Source organism: Apis florea, unplaced genomic scaffold, assembly GCF_048593485.1.
Source record: "Apis florea isolate Af1SG1 unplaced genomic scaffold, ASM4859348v1 contig_2495_pilon, whole genome shotgun sequence".
In the NCBI taxonomy this organism is placed as follows: Eukaryota; Metazoa; Arthropoda; class Insecta; order Hymenoptera; family Apidae; genus Apis; species Apis florea.
In genome coordinates this window covers 3754432-3776910 of record NW_028256595.1, presented here as the reverse complement: position 1 = coordinate 3776910, position 22479 = coordinate 3754432, and the positions used below count along the sequence as shown (strand labels likewise).

Sequence of the window (22479 nt, the reverse complement as noted above, 5' to 3'; positions counted from 1 at the left end):
AATCGGAGAATGGAGAGTTTATCGGTTTTACGATACTCTCGCAATAATTATCGCGCGCCTCTTCTCCGCTGTTGGCTCGTGCACAGTGTCTCTCTCTATCTCGTTGTTCACGAAACGGAAACAGGCTCGAGAGATTCAAGTATTTTTCTTCTCGCGGAAGAGAAGATTCATTTGAGAGATGCCAGTCGTCGCATCGTTGATTAACTTCAAACCAATTTTATTTATTATCGGTAACGCGAGAAATTACAATTGTTTGTCGATAGATTTTCAGGCTGATATCGTCGAAAATTGAACATCGCTTCCTTCGCCAAGCATAAATATTTCGCGTGCCTCGAACTTCTCGCGTAACATCAAGTTTTGATTTACGTCTGAGGTTGTGTACTCGACGTTGCCCTCAAACGAGACTATACGGGACAGAAACAATCGAGCAATTAGGGGACACAAAGGGCTATATAATCTAAGGAGAGAACAGCAGGAACAATGCATTTTAGAGGGATCGAGACGGCAGCTCGTGACAGCCGCTTCTTTGAACGTGCGCAGGCGCGTATGACGTCCCATCCCCTATAACGCGACCCATCATATCGCCTCCGGATGCCATTTCACGGTTATCGATCCCTCCGCTAGAGATCTTGCAGCACTACCATACAACTATTCCAACCTTTCATTTTTCTCCTCGTTAGTCGATCTTAATCAACTGACCTAATTTCCCCCATCTTCTCCCCGACGTTTTGTCTCCGTCGGATGGGAAGGGGGTGGAAAAAAAAGGGGTGGTTCTTATGGTAGCAGCGTCTTGCCAATTGAAATCCACGACAAAAGAGGACAGAATGAGACTTGGTAAAGTGAAAAAGGGAGGGAAGGGGAGGAGAAGGTGGCAGGTCACTCCTTTGTGAACAGGACCGTCCCCGAGTAATGGTCTCATCGGGAATCGTCCATCTCTCCTACTTTTTTTCTCCCTCCTTCTTCTTCTTCTTCTTCTTCTTCTTCTTCTTCGAGAAGAACCAAGGTCTTTGAATTCTAGAGAGAGAGGGAGGGGGGGAGAACGAGGAATTCTCGATGAAATGAAAATCGAAAGTAATAATCAAGCCTCTTTAAGCGCGGAGGATTGATCGAGGCGTCGAGGATAAATCGTGGTCGCGATTCCGATCGATCCCTCGTGAAAAGATCTCTACCCACTCGAATCTACTCGTGTGTCGCCGATTCCCACGCGTCAATCGAAACTTTTCAACTTCGTTTCTCTCCCCGGTTTGCTTCCCTTTCCACTTTGGATTCGCTTTTCGAGCGGACCGAGAGCATAGGCGGTGGCAAACACATCACAACTCCCTCGTTTTATCCCTCGTCCAAAGCCACGATTCTTTCTCTACTTCCGCGCTCTCGACAACTTTCAACCCGTTTAAGATAAATCCGTGAATATTGCCAAGCGCATGGCATTTCCACAGAGACGGAAAAGAACTTTTCTTTTTTTTTTTTTTTTTTTTTTTTTCACGCCTGAAATTTGGAACGCGGATATAGATATAGATATATATATATACAGAGAGAGAGAGAGTCGGTCGTCTTTCTTCATTCGCGAGCCGACGCCCCAGTGAATAGGTGTTTGTGTTTGCGATTCGACGATGACGCGCGAAATAGGTGGATCCGTCGCCCTGATACGTTTCGAGATCCGAATTCGTTGGCAAGGAATAAGCCATCCTTTGTTTCAAAATATGAAACGATACGCGGCGCAGTTTCCACGTCTTTTCTTTTTTTTTTTTTTTTTTTTTTTCATTTCGTAACGAATAACTCTTCTCACGAATGGAATGGAAACTGCGCAATTTCCATCGCCGCGCTCTATCGGTCGCGAAAAATCCATTCGCCTTGACTTTTGTCTCTTGCAATTAAATTTCATATTTCTCTCCCGTCTTTGTTCCCCTTCCCTCTCTCTCTCTCTCTTTCTCTTCCTTTCTTTCTTCTCCGGTTTATTGTTTCCCCGTGCGCGGTTATTTTCCCGCATTTCGCACCACGGCATTTGTTATCGAGGAGAAATTTTCACGCGGATGGAGGGCGAACGACAAGGTTGAATCGTCTCGTAGGGGCTATCGAACGAACGAATAAGCGGGGCAGGATTATCAAGTGTCGAGGATAGTTGGAAAATGAAATTAGCCGGTCACTTCTCGAAGGACAATGCATTTAGCCGCGTGACACACAGGCGGCCGGAAGATTGAACCGAATCAGAGCACAAAATTGACGTGCATTCAATTAGCCGGTAATCGCGTTTCACGATTCCGGCCAATGGGTGGATTCACGCATTTCGCTAAATAATTTCACCCCGTCTCTTTTAATTAAACAAATTGGCGTAAACGAGCTTGGAGGGAACGTTCTCCACGCGTTTCGACCACTTTCTTCCTCTCCTCGTCCGAGAAAGCGTCGAGAGGATTGTTCCTTAAGGATTAAATATTTAGTGCTACGCTCTTTCAGAGATTTACTCTCTGCGTTTCGTGGACGTTTGCGATCCCCGGAGTGCTACGTTTGGACGAGCAGCGAGACTTCTCCTCTCGTTCACCCTCGAACGTGGCGAGAAAGGAAACTAACCGTGACCTATTTCGCGACGAATCTCCATCTCGTAACTTTCACCTCTAGGGGTGAAAGCCTTTCATTTTTACTTTTTTCTAAATTTGTTAATTAGCGAAAATAAGTCGCTCGTTCGTAAAATACTTTCATCGCGATTAGAGGAGGAGAGTCGTGTTTCGTTGGCGGCTGTGTTACTCGGACCGGTGAATTAAACCGTCATTAAGTTACGATCAAGATCAAACACATCCACAACTAACAAAGTTCCAACTTGTTCTTGTTAAAGTTTCGCGAGCACGATAGCGTGAGCGAAGAGAATTATTCTTCTTTTTTTTTTTTTTTCCTCCCCTTCCTTCCTCCCCTTCATTCCCGAGAAACTCGCAAAAAAGTTTAATCGCTCGGTCCCGTTGCATCGAAGAAATTTGAAATTACAATCCGATGGAGCGCAAGCGAGACGATGCCTAAAAAAAAATTGCACGTCGAAAGTGCCGCCTTCGCCGGTTCTTGCCAGCCATTTGTCATTGTACGGTACGCGCGCAATGCTCTCGGCATAGATAAATGTCATCCTCCTTTCTTTGGGTTTCGCTCTGTCTCTCCACGTTTCGAGAGACGCTCGAACCTCGCGTCATCGTGGCAATTAAAAGAAGGACGACTCGTGATACCCTCGTTACGAGATGCTCGAGAGAACGGTCGATGGTAACGCGAAAATCGTCCAAGTGGCAACGGTAATTAAGGGAATCGAAAGGAATGCATAATTGAATTTAATTTAACCTTCGGTACGGAAGGAAAAGGATGGATGCTGGATCGTCTCAATGACGATTTTTAACGATCGACGTTTAATTCTTTTCGTTTTTTAAAATTTATAACGTCTTGTAAATACAACAAGTCGAAGATCGTTCGCGATCGTATCATCTAAAGAGAAAGAGAAATTTTGCATAAACGAGAATAATCGAATCGGTCACGTTCGAGGTACCTTCACCCTCTGTTATTAAAACAGATGCCGGTATTGAAACCCGTGCATCGGCTTGCGCCACATCACGCCCCGTTTACATGGCGTAATGAGAAAGGAACGAGGGTTAATCAGCCTAGCGGGGGCCTATCGTTCCGTTGCACGCGAGCACCGGACGAATGTCCAGCGATCTTTCTCTTCCCCTCGTTGATTACAATTTTCTTTGCTCTCGTTCGCGAGAAATCCAATAACCGATTCTTTCTTTTTCTTCTCGACTCGGTGGTCATCGAGCCACCGGTTCAATTGATGCGATCCGACAGAAGGACTGTTGTAAGTGTCGTCCTTATTTCCTCCGCGATAATTACGTCACCGAGCTCGTTTTGCGGTCATACTCTCTCGCCTTCAACGTTCCACGACGCGCTCAAACGACGGTCACTCGATTCCCCCTGATCCTTGGGAGGAGGGGGGGGGGGATTCAGTTGGCGAAACGAACACAGATTGAATCTCTCGGATTAATTACTCGGCTTCATCGATCAACTGCGATACAACAGCTCCTCTGATCATCGTTCTGACGCGTATTCGATAAACGATAGACGTCGCTGAATGTACGTTGATTGGTGGCGAAGAGGAGGGGATGTTTGAGAGAGAGAGAGAGAGAGAGGAGTCGATCGGTTTTTCGGAAATCGAGGTCAAAACTTCGAGAATAAATACTCTTGGCGTGGCGATTACGTTCGTTCACTTTCATGAATCAAAAGGGGGAGAGGGGAAAAAAAAAAAAAAAGAAAAGAAAAGGTTGTTTTCTCAAACCAACCCCGCTCTCCTCCCATGATCGATGCCCGTTGTAAATCTTTCGATTCTCGCCGAGAATAATTCAATTCGAGAGAAGGAGGAGGTGGACTGGTCGTTGGAAAAGAGTTGGAGTTCGCGTGCGCGGATTCGCGACTTAAGCGGATTTCCACGAAGAGGAAGGGTGTGCGTCCTCGATAATTAAATCGGACGCCCGCGGCGCGAAACCCTCCCATCTTTCCCCATCCTCCCTCGATTTCGAAGAGTAATTAACACCACTACCGTCTGATAAACCGACCAATCCCTCCCCTCCGTTTAATCGTTTCGACTTATTTTTTTAATATACAACTCGATATTCGAGTGTTTTTAATAATTTTTTTCGTTGACAATTACTTTTTATCGCGTTTGGCGCGAGTTCGAAGAAGAATTCGGTATTCGGTTCGTTGATTCGAAATTACGATGGCGAGAAATTATCGCGTTAACTCGACGATGAAATCGCAAATAGTCGCTTGTTAAAAAAGAATGGCAAGGTTCGTGCGCCTTTGTACGTTCCTGCATAAAATTTTTCGCCCGAGGGGGAAAAAAAAACTTGGCCGAATCGATTAATTTCTGTCAACCGACAGCGGCTCGAGAGGAGTCTCTCCCGGTTTCCCGCCACTTATCGATACTTCTTCTCGTGCTTCGAAATATGGGACACGCGTTTAATTGAAATCAATCTCGTCCGCGATAAAGTCGAATAGGAGGGGAAAAAAAAAAAAAAAAGGGAAAGAATTATAATTGTTGCTCCAGCAAGCACTTTGTTCGACGAATCGTCACGGGTTCCCGGGAGCGTAACAGTTTCGTGGTAAAAAAAAAAATGTTTATCGATTCGATGGAAAACGTATTAATAACACTTGTTGATGATTGAAAAGCTTCCTCGATCTCGATATCGTTAAAGATAATTTATCCAATCGTCGCGTGAAATTCTCGAATTTCGTAGTGGGTTCTTCTCGAACGGTTAAGTAAACGGTTCGGAATAAGCTTTCGTTATTAATTTTTAGGGGGTAAAGAAGTTTTTGCGAGATTTATGCTCTGTTGATCTCGATCGAGTAAAGGCTACGTTGCTAATACGATAGAGGAGATCAATTATCCGAACTAATTGGGTCGCGAAATGAGTTGGGAAAATTGTTCGGATAATGAAGCACGCGTGTACTTATCCAGTTTGTAACTAGGGATTGCGCTTAAAATTACTTATTAAATGGAAGAGTAGCGCGCGCCCGCGGTAATTCGAAATGTAACGCATGTATCATGCAAAATATATAATTTATACGTTTTAAATAATTGGAACCGAGAGTAATAGTAGCGGCGATGTGATCGGATATTCTATTTATGCAAAGAATGTATTATTATTTTACGAACGGGATACGATTGAAAGAGGGCATTATTCGCGGCGACGCAATAAATGTTTCTATTAAAAGTGCGACGAGCGATCGATCCCTTGGTCGATGACGTTCATCGACGAGACCTAAATCTCGTTTCGAAACATTCCAACGACGAAGATCCGTCTCGAAATAGATCATAGACAGGAGTCCCTTCGGGCCATCGAGAAAAGTGTGTACCTTAGCCGGGGAACGAGGATCCTCGAAGGCCGCAAGTTTAACTAACGCTCCGCTAAACGCGTTAACCCGTGTTTGCCAACTAATTAAACGGTTGATATTTGCTCATCCGTCCCTGAAACATATTCGAGGTACGTACGTACGTGGAAGAGCGTGACCGAGGCGCTGGCGAGGCGTCGGGATAATCACGAGGCTCTCGTAACGACGCGCAAATGGACTCGTCCCCCCTTCTCGATCCGGAAATGAAACGACGAAGAATTAACTAGTCGCTGCGCAACGTGCTCTCATATCCGTGCCCCACAGTCCGTGTTTATTGGCTTCATCCCTTGTAGCCCGCCCGCCTCTATGAATATTGGACCGAAACTGGTGCACACACACGACCTTTCCATTCTCCCTCTTTTTTTTCTCCTGCTTGATTTGTTGCGAGATAGGAAGGAATTTTGAATGATCGTCTCGTTGAGAATTTCTAAATATTCAAGAGTTACGTTACTCTTTTTCTCGAGTGCATGCGTCTTCCACGGCACGACAAATAATTGCGATCGAGAGCGGAATGCACGCGAGGTGTTGGATGTTGTTCCAGGGGTGGCGGGAGGATAGACGGGCATCGCCACTCGCTTGGCCCCAATAAATTTCTCGCGAGCCGCGATAGGTTGCATGCGACGGTTGCATTAACGCGGGCCACCGCTGCGGAACACGTTGCGACATTCGATAGTTGTGGCCGTGGCTTTGTAAATTGGAGCCGCGCGAATGCAGATTCGACGAGGCGGGAGAATCGCCTCCAGCGATACCTCGTAAGGGATCCTTTTGTGACGCGACACCAATTTATGGAGCGCGAGCCGTTGTCGTGGAGCGAGAATTACGAGCTTGCTGCTCGCCCGGCTGGATCGCCACCATCTCCTTTAACGGACATTTATACCCTCCTCCCCTCCCGCAACGTGTTATTACCTTCGATACGCGTTTTCTCTCGGGCTTGAAATTAAAATTATTTGTTTACGTTGCACGATTGTTCCACGATTAATCGTGGAGCAGATTCGCCATTTGTAATTAATATCCCGCACCGATTTCGCAAAACTTTGTCGAGGACGAGAAAAAAAGAAAGAAAAAATTGACGAAGTTTTGACGCGCAAAAATTACGCGTAATTCAATCCGCATTCGCGAAAAGGCAAAGGGAAATCTTTCGGTTTTAATTCTAGCGAATTATTTCAGTGTCGTTAAACATTCCCGTGGCGGGAATTAATTCCGGAAGGAAGGGCGCGAGAAGCTGGCTCGTTCGTGCTGTCGCAAAAGTGAACGTTGAAGTGGCGAGCCGCTATTATTTGCGATTCGTGGCACGAGGCGGTAAATCAGAAGATTATTTAGCGCCTCGAAAGTGGTTCGCGAAGGTGTTCACGCGGTGATGGCGGGAAGTTGAAACGAAACGTGCTCGTTATACGAGTGGTATCGTGTTTATTCCCTGGTGCCGTTTCTTTTTATTCCTCTTCCCGTCGTCCTCTTCGCACCGCTTCTCACCGGCGCGTGGCTTCCTTCCTTCGCGCGAGTTTGATACGAATTCGATCCAGGACGCGCGGTCTCTCTCTAAAGAGAATTTATTCCACTCTCTTATTAACAACGTTTTAAATTTCTCTTTTCAAGGGTTGGTAACCCTTTCATTACTACGATTCTGCGCAAGATGCCGCGTATTGTACGATATGATCGCAGTTATTGTACTCGTCGAGTATCGTTTTTTGGAAATGAATATAGCATCGATATTTTTAATTATCGTCAAAGCAATTTGGATTGCAGCGAGACGATCTTTCTCGAGCACCGTGCACGTTTTTCGTGCGGCAGAGAACGAAAGGGTTAAACTCTTCGTTCGTTGTTATTCTCGCATGGAAACGCTTCATTTGGACGGAGCGTTTCCTTGTTCGTTCCGTATCGTTCGGTCGTTAGTCACATTCTGTCGGCACCGATAACCAATGTAAACAAACGAATCGAACGTTCGATTTAAAGGAACGCGTGTATACACACACGTATCGACTCGTATATACGATGTTGTTAACTGTCTCTCTCGCTCTCGTTATTCGTATTGCCGCGATGAATCTATCCGCGCGAAAAAGAGCGAACGTTAATTCTTTACTCTCGAAGAACGAAGGATCGGATGGAAAGACGCTTTTTCCAACTCTTATTCGTTGAAATACGACGTTGAACGGTTGACAAACGCGCGGCCACCCCTTTCGAGAGAAATAATTCCCACTGTCCGTCTTTGCGGACCGGTGATTTGTTTTCAGGGACGACGGCCTGAATTGGCTCGAGTTGTTGGCACCCACGGACGAGTAACAGCGGCCGATTCGCTCGCGCGAGTAATAATCTCCTCGGCCCATCCATTGAAATTACTGCCGCGCCTTCGTTCGAATTACTCGAGCCCTCGGTCTTCATTATCGTACCACGACGATCCACGATAGTGACGTTTTAATAGCTTGTATCTGTGCTCGACGGTGGGGAGCTTGAGAACGATTTCTCAAGAAGGAGGAGAGCTAACCTCTCGATAAAACGATTTTCCCTTCGATGTAGCCTCTGCGTTTCTTCCACCTTCGATTTCTCTTTCTCTCTCTCTCTCTTTCGTCTGTCGATATCGCGATCCGTAAATCAGGAAACGAACTTCGAGGCTTTGGAAGGACGATACGCCTTAAGAGAACCGGTGTAAATTTTTAACTTTATCGGCGAGAAGTTTCTCATGGTGGTGGTTTATATTTAACTGTGGCGAGTCGAATATTGAGTCGTCACGGCTCGGTTTACGCTGGAATCCAATTTACAACGGTAACCTAACCTAATGTATCTACCCTAATCTTGCCGCATCCACGCTATTATCCGCGAACAACTCACGAAACACCGCGGTATAGACACTTGAACAAACTTGGAACAAATTGCAGCGAACTCTGTGTGCAATGTACTTGCTAGGTAGGAGGAAGTACGTCGAAAGATCGTTGCAATGCTGCCGTTTAGTGGCTTTGGAGATGTTCGCGAGATTTGAATAATATCAACACGTATCTCTCCACAGAAATTGAAAAAATTCTAACAGCTTCTGTTATCGAACGAATGTGTGTACATATTCGAATTATAGATCGACAAATTAATGTATCAAGATTCTTCGCGCGGATGATAATTGAAATTCTTGCCTCGCTGCAAACCTTTTATTAGATTTAATTCGATAAGAGGAGCAATTGGCGCGATCGCTTTTAGGGGAACAATAGGAAAGAGAGAGAGAGAGAGAGAAATTGGTCAAAGGGATTCGTTGCGTCGTTCGTGCACGCCGTCGTGTGTGCTCCTCTCCCACAGGCGCCAGCCGGTCGCGTGAAACGCAGGAAATGGCAGTCGCGACGAATTGCATTATTAATCAGCAGTTGAGGCCATCGTTGCAAATTTTTTTGCATCCACTCTATCTCTCGCGGACCATATAATATATCCTCTAAACTCGCCGCCAATTTCCGGCCGATCGATTTCGTCCCACGAAATCGATCTTCTTCACGGTTCACGACACAGCCGACTTGTGCGCGATTCGCTTGGCTCTCGAACGCTTCCGGATAATGGCGGAGGAGAATGTGTTGCCAATGTTTCGATGCCAACGCATTCCCCAAAATTCACGCATACCTGAACCGAAACGGAGCAACTCGAAAGATCTAACATTCTGAAATTTTATTTACAAAATTCTATTAATGAGAAAGAAGTGGCAGTGTAAAAAAAAGGGGGGGAGGGGACAAACTATCGTGCGCATTTTCTTTCGCACACGCGAATAGATTAATGAATAGAGGAAATAATCTCTCGATTATGGGGTATCGTATTACACGAAACGAAAATTAATTAATATTTAATACGGCAGGTTGAATCTCATGGCGGGTTATTAACTCGCACAAGTGTAGCGCAAAATCGCATAATTAATTTCTGGCGTTGAAATTCTTTATATACACATGTACATATATATATATATATATAGCGAGTAATGCACGCCGGTGGCATCGTTTCACGAGCAATCGAGATCAATGGAATCGTGGCCCGTGTCCATTGTACCCCGATCAATTGACCGAACTCCCGATCACGGTTTACAACGAGGCCGTAGACGAAATATCGAACGCTTCGCCGGCCAATTTCCGCCCGTGATGTACACGCGCGATCGAGCTTTCGAGAAACCCGAAATCGATTGCCAAGAGAAATGACCCGCGAAGTGTAAGCCGTCTGATCAAATTATCTTATTACATACTGCCAGCCGTGAAACTGGCCATCCACGACTAAGCTACCCTTGCTTCCAGATAAACCTGTTTACGGTTACGGTGGAGAGAATGGTGTGTCTGCAGTCTTTTGTGGATGCTCGCATTCATATTGAGAATATTAATTCTCAACGATCAAAATGGAATGGGATGGAAGCGAGTGAAAATTTGTCGGATATATCGAGGTTCGATCGAGGTTCACGGTATATACGCGCAATAATAAAGCAGAAAAAAAGGAGGCTGGAGCGTAAAAATGAGGAAAATCCAACGATACGTATATTTACACGGCTAATTTCACATGGTGGAAAAATAATTGGGACGGAGAGCTGGCCGTAAAGTTGAATTTCTTCGCTCAAGGTGTTTATTAGCGGTTAATGAAGACAGAGTTAATAAGCTTGTTAGCAACGTGGGCGAAAGACGCGGGCATCGCGATAGTTGGCCTTACGTGCAAGTAGTCAATGGATGTGTGTCCGCATAAAGGGGAGCCTATTCTCTGCGCCCCTTCTCCCCCTTGCCTCCCTTGCCCACTGGTGGGCAACTTTGATGAATAGTTAGCGGCGAGTGGCCGACGCGGGCACGCCATTCCGGCGATATTTATCCAGAGACATGCGACCTAACGCGATGAAAAGGAAATGCAAATGTCAGCGGAGAAGTTGGTAACGGGTGGTGGCCAGTCTCCACGAGGACATTTTCGAATGGACACGTTATAAGTGGGACACCTTGTCTCTTTGTCTCGACACTTTTTTTTTTCTTGCGTCTGATATTTTCAAAGGTTGATTTCTATTTATATAATCTATTTTAAATTTTACCTCTACTTTTTCTTTCTTTTTTTTTTTTGAAAAGTTTATCATCATTGCGAATACGAAGGCGCGATGAATATATAAGAGATATTTCCAATTTCCAAATTATCGTATAAAATTGAAGATGGAAGGAATCAAAGGGAAATGAATATTCGAATATTTGTGTTACAGCTGGAGCCGCTTCTGAGGAAACTAACCAAAGGTCCAGTTCTGCACACAATCGCCACTCTCTCACGAAGGGTAAGCAATCGAGCGACAGATCACCACGCAACGTAGAGAAAGAAAGAATCGACGTAGAACGTACTCGGTCGATTATTTCGAACACAACCCCCCGCCGATGCTATGTCGCTTTTTATCGTTCTCGTTTGCGCACAAGTCACACGGATATCGCGACAATTATACGCACTTCATGCATGCTCGTGTATATATATATATATAAATATATATTTTTAAACGTGTGAATCGCGAAAAAGGTTCTCTCGTGTCGCATTTCGGCGGGAAAGTATCATCTCGTTTCCCTTTTGTCGCGAAAAGCTTCTGGCAAATGTTTCTGTTGTGAACGCTACCGCCGCACAACAGCCACGAATAATCCTTTCTCGTTGATCAGTAGCTGTAAATTCGTGAACAAAAGGAACCGTTCGTTCCCGAATATAAAGGAAGGCCGGTATAAAGCTTACCGTTGTTATTCCGTATTAAAACGAGTGAAACAACGGATAGAGATATTCGGTTCACCGATCGTTACGCAATAACTATCCTCCCTTGGATTATCGAGGCATTTTTTTCAAGGTTATTCCGCTATCTACCAGATATTCGAATCGAAGCGCGTAATTCCAGCGGAACTCGAAAGAGGAGAAATATAAAAAAAAAAAGGAAGAAATTCCGTACACGATGTTACGAACCACCGTGTTTCGCAAAGTGGAGTAAAAGAAAAGAAAAAAAAAAAAATCGACGTGCATCGATCCCGTATGTACGGATCCATCCGCAACTGGTCCACGATAGATAACAATATCTGCGCGCAAAACGGACAAACGGATTTAATAACGTTTTAATCCTATCGATTGATCCGTACCGCAAATCCGAGTTCGCGCTTGAAAAGCCAGAAATTTAATCAACTGTGGCGAGGAACGTCCATGAAATTGATAATAACGGGGCCATTTGTCTGGAAGAATAACGAAAAATCGGCGAGGCTTGAAAAATCCGCTCGTAGGTGGGTGAACCTTGAGAGAGAGAGAGACGATATCCAATTGTTTGCTACTCAAATTTTCACAAATTCCACGCAACGAACCACGCATCGTTCTATAATGTAAACGTACAAACGACAACGATTCTTCCGCGCGTTAAATATCGCGACGAAAGAATTTGTTGTCTTCTTTAACAAATAATAAAACTCGATACGACCGACATATCGGCGAAAGAAATATAAATTGAACGTTAAGCTTGGCAAAATTTCCACGGAGATGGGATAGATTGGAGGAATCGGAGGGCTCGTCCCTCCATTATAGATTTAATTATAGAGGTATGATGGAGGAATATCGGACCGCGGATGGGGGCGTTAAGCGCGAGGACAATTATCAAAGCTCGGGGCCAGAGAGAGGGCCGGAAGCAAAGTCGAGCGGAATCGAGCCTCGTTCGCTCGTTAAATATTAGTAGAACACTCCGATGGTGCTGGGATGAGAAAACCAGGACAATTTCGATCGTCACCCTCCCGTCACGTGCCTCCATTAAAATGGAATACGAGCCACTCGACGGGTTGCGTTTAAACGCGTCTACGCGTGTTTCAACTCCGGCTGAAAACCTAGATTCGACGAATCGCTCCCCGTTTGTCAAACGGACCAACCTACTTTTACACGTGCTTGCGATACGTAACGATAATTGGCGCGATATCCAAGAGGATGAATAACGATAGAAGAAATAACGAGAAGAATTTATATAAATTTTTAATCGTTGTCGGTGACGGGTTCTCGCCATTGTGCATTATTCGAGAAATAGAGTGAACGTTGTACCGTAGAGAAAGAAGTAGCTGAAGGAGGTGCAGGATGAAGGAAAAAAAAAAAAAAAAGAAGAAGAAAGGTGGTTGAAGTGGTGGAGAGGTAATCGACTCGAGAAGTGCCGCGAGGAGAGAAAAATAGTAAGAACGATGCGGCAAGGTGGACGGGCAGAACAGATTCCTATTGTTTCCCGACCCACTTCCTAACGCTGGAAAATTAACAGAGTTCCTTGGTTGTATCCACTGACAGATTTTTCCCAACCTACAGCCTTCCGAGATGCTTTCCGCGACCTTGCCAACGCGGAAAATAGGAACGCGTCGACCTAGAGAGATCCACGTCTCGAGCCAACGTGTTTCGCTCGGATCGAATTATCGTTTTCAATATTCAAAAATACGTTCCTTCGATTAAGACGATCTCCCGAAGGGGAATAAATATTGGACGAGGGGGATTTTCGACGATGCGTGCCCCAAATTGTTTCCCTTTCGCGATTGTTTTCGAATCGAATCGGCCACTTGGTAACTGGGAACAATTTTGAGAATATTCCAGTCGAAATGATATACGTACGGTATCGAAGGAGCGAGACTGGAAAAAAAGAGCTATTGTCCATACGTATTCCCGAAGATTGAAGATAATACCCGCTACGTTGTTTCGCGCAAAGTTGCGTCGCATTGTAGTGTAGCGAGGCGCATTTCTATTGGTAACAACAATAGGCCGGTATACGGATGTTCAATTGGCAATGCGGTCTTTGTCGTTTCTTTTCCGTGTGGAGAAAGAGCACGTGTCTTTTCCTCGGTTAAAGAAACACGCGTTTTATTTGCACTTCTTGAAATTACTTCTCTCGCCGCGCCGTTAAATATCGTTAAAGAGCCGTGAAGAAAACTGAAACTGGCAAATTGTACAGCTTATTTAAAGAGACTGAGAATTTTTTTTTTTTTTTTCTTTGGCATCGATTATACCTGGGATTATTCCACTCTCGACCCACTTTGCGCTTCTCCTACTTTCGTAAACGTTCATTGTTCAACGTTTGCGAATCGAATAAGGGATTTTAACTTCTCGTCGAGGCGATCGAAGGAATCGAAAAAAATAGTTTTTCCAATTCTCGAGCTCCAAGTCTCTCGAAATCATCGCGATAACGCGACCGGTGGCCTGCTTCTCGAGGACAAAGGGGCACCACCAGGCTCGATCGAGTAATAAGTTTGTAATAGTAGATTGCGGATTGGTGTCCATTGAAGGGATCCGGCCAAGCTCTAAATCTGCAGCGAAACGTTCCCGTGGAGATAAGGGAAACGATTCAGAAACTATCGCGGATCCCTCTCGCTCCTACAATTGGGTTTCTTCTTCGCAGCGAAATTTCAATTCCATCGCGAGAGCGGATGAAAAGGCTCGGATTTCCATTGTTTTCCGACTCACTTCCAGGCGACGGAAGATTAACAGAGCCGACGTGTGTATATCCCACCGCCGAGGGCCTCTCCACGTTTTTCGACCGTTTTCGCGGGAAGTGGGACTCATTGTGGCTCGAGACTGCTGTAATTTAAAATCATCGTTCAAAGTTTTTTTCCCTCGGAATTTTTCCACCCGCCATCTTTCTTTTCTCTCTCCCTCCCTCTCTCTTTCCCCGGGTAAATCATCTTGAAGAGGGCTCGCTCTCGTTTATTCTCGTTTATTCTCGTTTATTCGCATCTATATATATATACGCGCGGATATCCAACGAGGAGAGTTTCTCGAATTTCCGTTCTCGAAGGTTTTTGACGCAAATGGTATTGATTCGCAATCGAGACTGCTCTCTATACATTTCTCGTCAAGCGTTGGTATTAATTAATACGTGTCGCATTTGGAGCGCGCATCCTTTCACATAAATATATATTTTTCTTATTTTCATTAACGCACGTTCGTTTATTCATCGACGACAGAATCTATCCGACACAACTTTATATCCGTATAACGTTATCGGTAACGTCGAAACGCTTTCACCCTGTTTCCCTTTCTACCTTCTCGCGTTTCCTCCCGCGCTTCCACCATCTCCTCCTCCACCTCTCCCTTCCTCTCTTCTCTCTCTCTCCCTTCCTCTCGTTCCCTCGATTCCGCATCCGCATTGCTAATGAAACGTCCAATTACCATCAACGGTTGCCACGAGATGGTCCATCAGGCAAGACTCCTCTCTCTCTCTCTCTCGCACTTTTTCCTTCTGACATTTGCAATCAGCAGCCGGAAACAACATCGGCAGGTAGGCTTTCCTCTTCTGCCTGTCGTTGGACATGGAAATAAACCGAATCTATCTCTCGCGAATCGTTCGCTCTTTTTTTTTTCTCTCTCTCTTTCTTTCTTTCTTTCTTTTCAAGCGATACGAGCCGCGATTAATCAGACGATACGAAAAGGTGTAATCAATAAACGGAGGTGTAATTCCATTTAAACGCGTAGGGATCGATCTCTTGCCTATATCTTCTCCCACTTTCGATCGTTCGTTCCTTCCATCTGGTCGATATGGCCATTAATATCTCGCAACAACGGGAAAGAATGGGTGTTTGCCGGCGATAAACAGACCCGGCCTCGGTAATACGATTGTTCGAGACGATGAATGAGGAGGGGGGAGGGATGGATGGAATTCAGAGGATTTATAAACAAGAGCAACGATGGAATAATTGACCGCGCGATAACGCGAGGTTATCCACCGTTTCCATTTCTTACCGTGCGAGAGTTGTTTGTTATCGAGTCGTGATCGTTTAACCAAAGGAAATCCCCTTATGCAATTACTACGCGCGTTCACGGCTACCACGGTTTTCCAATTATCAATTATAGCGAAGGCGCGTTCCGGCAAGCGGGTGAAACGTATGCCTTCCGCTTCCCTCCCTTTCGAACGCAGACGAATCGAATCGTGGACAAAAATAAGCGAGACGGTGTCGCAATTAACGAGAGAGATGGAGAGGATCCGTGACTCCCCTCCCGTATCCCCATTAGAGGAATTTAAACTCGTTTGAAAAGATCGGCACGCGTGCGTATCCCTCGCTGATCCTATCTCTCTGCCGTTATTTTTAAGAAAATATTTGCGGAAATATTTATGAGACTTTACGCTCTCTTGAATCAAGCTTCTTGTTTTCTTTTTCCTTTCTCGTACTCCATTCTTCTCCCTTTCGAAATGTTTTTTTTTTCTCTCGCGATTGAATTAAAAAATTTCGAAAGTTTCGATAAATTTAGAAGGTAAATCGAGTCGAGACGTGTATCTAAATATTTGTTTCGCGAGGGGAAGCGCGCGACTTGCTGATAAATTTAATAAATCAATCGAGCAATCGAGGGTGTCTATCGCAAACACGAGGATTCGCCGCGAACATCGGGTGGTTTCTGTTTGAACGGAGAAAAACCCATAAGAACGAAGTTGGAATTTATGTCCCGCAGAGCAAACGATGCACTGGTTCGCCCAAATCGGAGGTGACGAGGCCTCTCCCGATTCGTCAGGTAATAATCAGTTTGGTAAATAACGGGCAGTGTGCTTTGACAAACTCGTCGCACATGTGTTTGATCAGAATTTAACGCGTCTCGTAACGAGTGTGTATTAATAGTAACCCCTCGTCGGAATTGGATATAACCGCATTCGTCGGTTGCTCGCGTTCCTAGCCACGCGCGCGCGTGTGTGTGTGTTTCTTTAACAATTACGATGAATAGACTGTGGAATTTTATGTCGTTATATTTTCCATATTGACGTGTGTCCATTTTAAAAGACCGTAAATAAGGTATTCAGAAACGTCCGTAAAATTACGAAACGTGGTTAGTAAGATCGTTGTGAGGCAATATTCTTCCAGAAATGAACATAATTTATTACGTAATTTGCTTTAAAATTGAATCGCTATCATTCTGAAGATAGTGACTTCCGGTCAATGAGATCATTAGAAATCGATTAGTGAGAAAGAAAAGATAATTTTTAATCGTTTATCTTACGCCTGATTGAATCTTATTAAAATTTGGGAAAAAAAATTTTTGAACCGCCATAAAATAATGGCTTCCGCTCAACGAATGAACGATCTTAGAATCTTTTGAAACGTTTTTTCGTTTATTCTAATACGAATCCCGATTGTCGAGATAAAATAGCGAAAAAAGAAAAGTGTGTATTTTTTTATTATCGTTTATTATCTTTTTTCTTATCAAACCTCTCGCTCGCATCTCATCTCACTGACCTATCCCGAACTTCAGAATTAAACTATAGATTATATAAACTATACGATTCGTAGAAGAAGTTGCTTCCAGGAAAAAATATAGAGTCATCCATTCGTAATCACTGTCTCAAACGATATGGACGTTTATCCTTATATCTCGTTTCGATATTGAGATATCGAAACGAATCAAAAAGTCACTTCGACGTGGCATTAAGAATTAAAGTTTTCATTTATCATTTTGCGTGAATGCAATGATCTGTTGCTGGTGATATAAAGTATATATATGGGGATGTTTTCTTAATGTATTAATTCAATATTTTGAATACGTTTTAGTTACATAAAAATCCGCAGTCTATATGACGAGATACTAACAGAGAAATTGCGAGTCAAACTTGCACGACCGATCCAGAAGCACGTGTAAAACATCAAAAAGGTTTGCATTGAATATTTTAAAACGTATTTTAAAACGTAAAAAAAAAAAAAAAAAAAAAAAAAAGAACGGTCTTGCGACACCGACCACGAATACATAACGATAAATCGAACGTTGCCGTCCGTACGAGCGGAACACACGCCTTTTACAGTGTCCTATTTTTAATAATCGCATTAACCGAGCAAAAAAAAAAAAAGAGCACGAGGATATCGCGAGGAATGGACGATTTTTTCTTTCCCCCGCGAAACTAGAATAGGAGAGGGGAGAATCTGGCGAATCGAATTTATTTCTTCGCTTGATAAAACAGCTGCAAGGAGAAGAGGAGAGGAGGGGAATATTTCGCGGAAATTGATTATCTTCGCCGCGGTAATCGAATCTTGGCGATGAAATATTCCCATAGAGGTCACGGTTTCTGACCTTTCCCTCCTGTCGTAATCGTATTTCGTTAATTTCATTCGGTCGGAAGTTGGTCGTTGAACACCGAAAGGAGGAGTTGGTGGCGCGTGTTTCGCCGGAAACCGAAAGGAATTTCGCTTATCCATCGCGTCGCGTCGACCCCGATTTTAGACGCTGTGTATGCGACCGTCGAGTATGCATGACGCATGGACGTTTGAAAACGTGTCTTTGAGAACCGGTGTCTACTACTAAAACCGCTTTGAGAAAACCTGCACTTACGTGTTACGTGCATATGGTGTGTACGCAGCTGCATGCCTGTACGCAGTGTGTCGCGCATTGTGCTCGTAATTATTCTCTCCCCCCCCTTACCCCCCCCCCGAATCTCACGTGCGTACGCACATATTCTCGCTTTCTTCTCGACAGATGTGAAGCGCCGGCAGAGTCTCTACGACGAGGATTCCCTCGATGGCGATCATCCTAGCGAGAACGAAGGTATCACGTTTTCAAGGGCAGTGGCGTTCGAGACTTTGATCTTTCCTTCGTTCACAATTTTTTCGTACGAATAGTCGTACGAATTTTCAGATTTTTCGAAAACAGATTTTCACGTTTAAATGATGTAATAACGATATAACGATGGTTAAAAAAAAAAAAAAAATCAATGTTTTTCTCTTCGATCTATCGTGTAAATTACGGGGGGATTAAGATTCGTTCGTTTCGATGAAGACGATTTTTCGCGAAACAAGTCAAAGTTTTTCGAAAGCGAGTAAAAAAAAAAAAACACCAAGTAATTTTTATATTCGAGAACTGTCTGGAAAACGGTTGTTAAACGTTGGCGTGTTTCAAGCGGAACAAACGCTCGACGAGGAGAAGTAATCGATTCTCGCGGTTGTTCTCAGGACGGGAGTCGACGGGAAACGCGAAAGACGTGGACAGGGCGAAGCTCGTCCGTGAGAGACAGAACGAAGAACGGCAGCGGAAGTTGGAAGAGCTGAGACAGCAGGCGTTCGCCGCGCAACGTTTCCGGGAGCAACGGGAAGAGGAACGTCGAAGACGCATCGACGAGCTCAGATCGCGCGACAATGACAGGTTTGTGATTTTTCTCTCTCTCTCTCTCTCTCTCTCTCTCTCTTTCTCCTCTCCCCCGTTATTCGCTCACTGCTGTGTGATATAATCGAATAACACGCGTTCAACGATACGTGAAAATTCGCGAAAACGAGGTAAAGGAGGTAGACGAGTAGAGCGAACTCTCACGCTCGAATTCGAGAAAAAGACGAGCGAGATTAATTAGATTGAGAGAAAACGAGAGAGAGAGAGAGAAGAGAGAGAGAAAGTTGTTGAATTTCATTTGAAATTGGGTTATTTAATAGGAGAGAGAACGATAACTTCACCTTGAGTTTTAGTTTTTTTCCCCTCCCCCCTCTCTCTCTCTTCAATCTATGACACGCGAATTTAAAACGACACCGGGCACCGTATTAATGTGTTTAAACGCTCTTTACGAGATTACGTGCTCTTTACGAGGTTATAAGTTGACCTGGTTAATACGATGCCGGGCTAAACTGTTTCGCCACCGCAGAGAAGCCTGGGAAATTACCGCGACACCTGCATAAAGTTCACCCGCGGCAAAATCGCTTTCCTCCCCGTCTAAAAAAAGAATCGCACAGCCTATTACGTAGACGAGAAGACGTATATACACTCGTGTTCGTGTACGTGCCTCGTGGTACTCGTGTTCCTCGAGAAGGCAGAAAGAGAAGGAGATAGAGGTGGTTTTAAAAATCCTGTTTTAAAAATTCACTCTCCGATCTATTCGCAGACGAAACCAAGTAGAGGAGAGGAAACGGTTGATATGCGAGGCGGAAAGGGAACGAAGGGAGGCGATCCTCCGGAAGAATCAAGAGAGAGAGGCGCGTATCGAGGCGAAGAAGAAGAACGAGAGGTCGCACATCGTGTTCGCTTTTGGAAGCTCGACACCGAGGATGTTGGAGCCGGCCGACACCGGTGGTTCCACTTTCTGGGGTACCCGTCGAGCAACGTCCACCACCAATGTCATGATGTTCTCCGCCGCTCAACCGTTGACCAGGAGGTCTTCTGAAAGAGAGCTCGATGGCAGCAAGAAACGAGCCACGTCCGCTGGTGGACTCGATCGGAAACCTGGCGAAGGTTAGTGGAGATTTTATTTTCGTTACCTACTTGGAGAATGATTCTAAATTCCATTAGATATACGTGCAATTCAAAGTACATGTATATATATATATAATTTATTCGATCGTCGTTCGAATATTATTCGTTATTATATTCGTTAGGAAAAAAAACTCTTCCTTTTCATATGTAACGTTGATATTATATCGATCGAAGCACGTAATATACATGTAGAAATTGTTTGACGCCGGTTACAAACGGCGGCGAAAGTATATACGCGTATGATCGCGAGAAAATTCGTGCAAAGAATATCGTTAACGAATATCGTGTCGTTGGTGTAACAATACTCCTTTCCCACGTTGGCACCGAGAAAACCGTGGAAATGGTTGAGACGTACAGCGAAGGCCGCTTCTTTTCTCACTGCGTTCTGTCTACACACAGCGCTTCTAGTGCTCTATAGTTGCGTAATCGATGCGCCGCAGCGATGTAACGCATGGATGCACTACGTCCCAGAAAGATTACGCAAAAAGCGAACGAGATATAATTTATATTTGCCGTGCGTTGCTTGCCGCTACATTTTTCTTTTTTTTCAGTTTTTGTTTTTTCATTTTCAAATCGTTGGCGATTAATTCGCGTTGGAAAGTTCTTTTTCAAAATCGTATTAGATTCGCGATCAAATCAAAGGAAATAAAATATATAAATTTTGATCAAGACGTATTCGATTACCGAACACTACACATCAACCACCAACACACGTAATCAATTGTACACGATATTTTCACGTTTACGATGAAAAGGAATTACCGTGTTACGAAGCATGAGAAATCGAGTCTCTAGTAATGCTCGAATAAATGATTTCGTGATCGTACTCGTAATGTGTCTTACATTTCCTGTGTCTTTTTTCAGATTTTTCATGTGATATTTTTTTTTTTTCCCCTGTCTTATATATTTTTTGCAGCCAAATCCACCGATTTTAATTTCGCCGAACATTTTATCGAATGCAATTCAGTTGTTCAATTATTATTAACGATACGATCTCAACCAAATTTTCTTTTCTTTTTTTTTTTTTTTTTCTTTTTTTGCTACAACGTCATATTCTTTTGCCAACATAATTTCTCCTCATATACATACACGAGAAGCACCTCATCTTCGCTCGTTGACTTCTCTCTGTAATACCGTATACTTTATTACAAGATACAAGATACGAGAGAGAGAGAGAGAGAGAGAGAGAGAGAGAGAGAGAGAGAGAGAGAGAGAGAGATAGCTATTTGTAGCGAGAATATATATATATATATATGCCTGAGTAAATATAATTTCGCTAGAGTTGTAACATTGAGAGAGAAAAACATAGATTTTTCCCTTCGTTCGGTAATTAAAAAGACCTTTATGCATTCGCTATATTTATCTCTGTACTTACTGGTGGTGGCTCTGTCAGGCAAATTGTAACGTAATTTTCGAATATCTGTGAACCGCACTATGTCTAACTCTCGTGCTAATTTCCGCCCCCCCCTCTCCCCCTTTTGTTTATTTATTTCAAACGAACCACCCACCCCTCGCCCACCCTTGACTAGAGAGAATTAAGAAAAAGAGAGCAAAAAAGAACGAAAAAAAGAAGAAAAAGAAGAGAGATACGATTGGAAAGTAACCTAATGTTGCAGCGTTGAATGGTTTGTTTGCAGATATGAGAATGTCCTCGTCCATGTACGAGGTGTTCAATTGGAATTCTAGCCCTGATCCTCCCTTAACCCCTGCCAAACATAAGAGAGCCAGCCTCTCTCTGCCTCCTACAACTGACATCTTTGCCATCGATGATAAGTCTGATAGCGACACTAGGCGTCCGATGATTCAGCGGGCTGCCAGTGGTGAGTCCTGAAGTCGAACAAAAACAAAAAAAAAAAAAAAAAAAAAAGTCTGCAACGGGGAAATTGTTCTGTTGTCCCAGAATGAGCTATCGATATATCCTTGTCTCTCGTTTATTAGCACATATCGGAATATATATCTCTTGCAAGCATGTCACTTTCATTTAACGCCATAAAAAAACGTATCTGTACATTGTTTGGTAAAGTCGTGGAACACCGATGAACGGCGATTAACTTTCGTTTTTCAGATGTCGCGTCGAAGCTGTTGCTGCTATCTTTGTATCGTGCGGAAATGGATGAAAATTAATTTTATTTTCAACGAAGGATAATCGGTGTTGGACGACGTGTACCGTTAGTTAGTCATATGCATCCTAACGCTATTAAAAGTTTTTATACTAACAATACTAACATTTACATACATTACGATGGATTTGTTTACTAACCACGTTAGAGTAATATTGTTACATTAGAAGAGCTAATTATCGGATCTAACCGTCGTTCCTCTTGTTAATAATATTTTATTTTATTCGGATTCACGTTTTTACGTTTTTCTTTATCACGAAATGGAAGTAAATATCGAGAAGCTGAGGTGCATCAATTTTCGAATATACGA

At 43.9% G+C, this 22479-nt stretch overlaps 1 protein-coding gene across 46 annotated transcripts in view; it reads left to right on the top strand.

Annotated features, from left to right (window-relative positions):
* Nucleotides 1-22479, top strand: part of LOC100865513 (uncharacterized) — a 141501-nt gene that overhangs the window by 108684 nt on the left and 10338 nt on the right. For 11 of the 46 annotated variants that reach the window (XM_086906533.1, XM_086906512.1, XM_086906514.1 and 8 more), the window contains 6 exons: nucleotides 11084-11152; nucleotides 16291-16350; nucleotides 18295-18363; nucleotides 18768-18957; nucleotides 19682-20028; nucleotides 21687-21869. In XM_086906533.1, coding sequence (XP_086762659.1) covers nucleotides 11084-11152; nucleotides 16291-16350; nucleotides 18295-18363; nucleotides 18768-18957; nucleotides 19682-20028; nucleotides 21687-21869 — 918 coding nt within the window. The remainder of the gene's footprint in view (nucleotides 1-11083; nucleotides 11153-16290; nucleotides 16351-18294; nucleotides 18364-18767; nucleotides 18958-19681; nucleotides 20029-21686; nucleotides 21870-22479) is intronic. The other 35 variants (XM_086906534.1, XM_086906518.1, XM_086906536.1 and 32 more) reach the window with 7 other exon arrangements.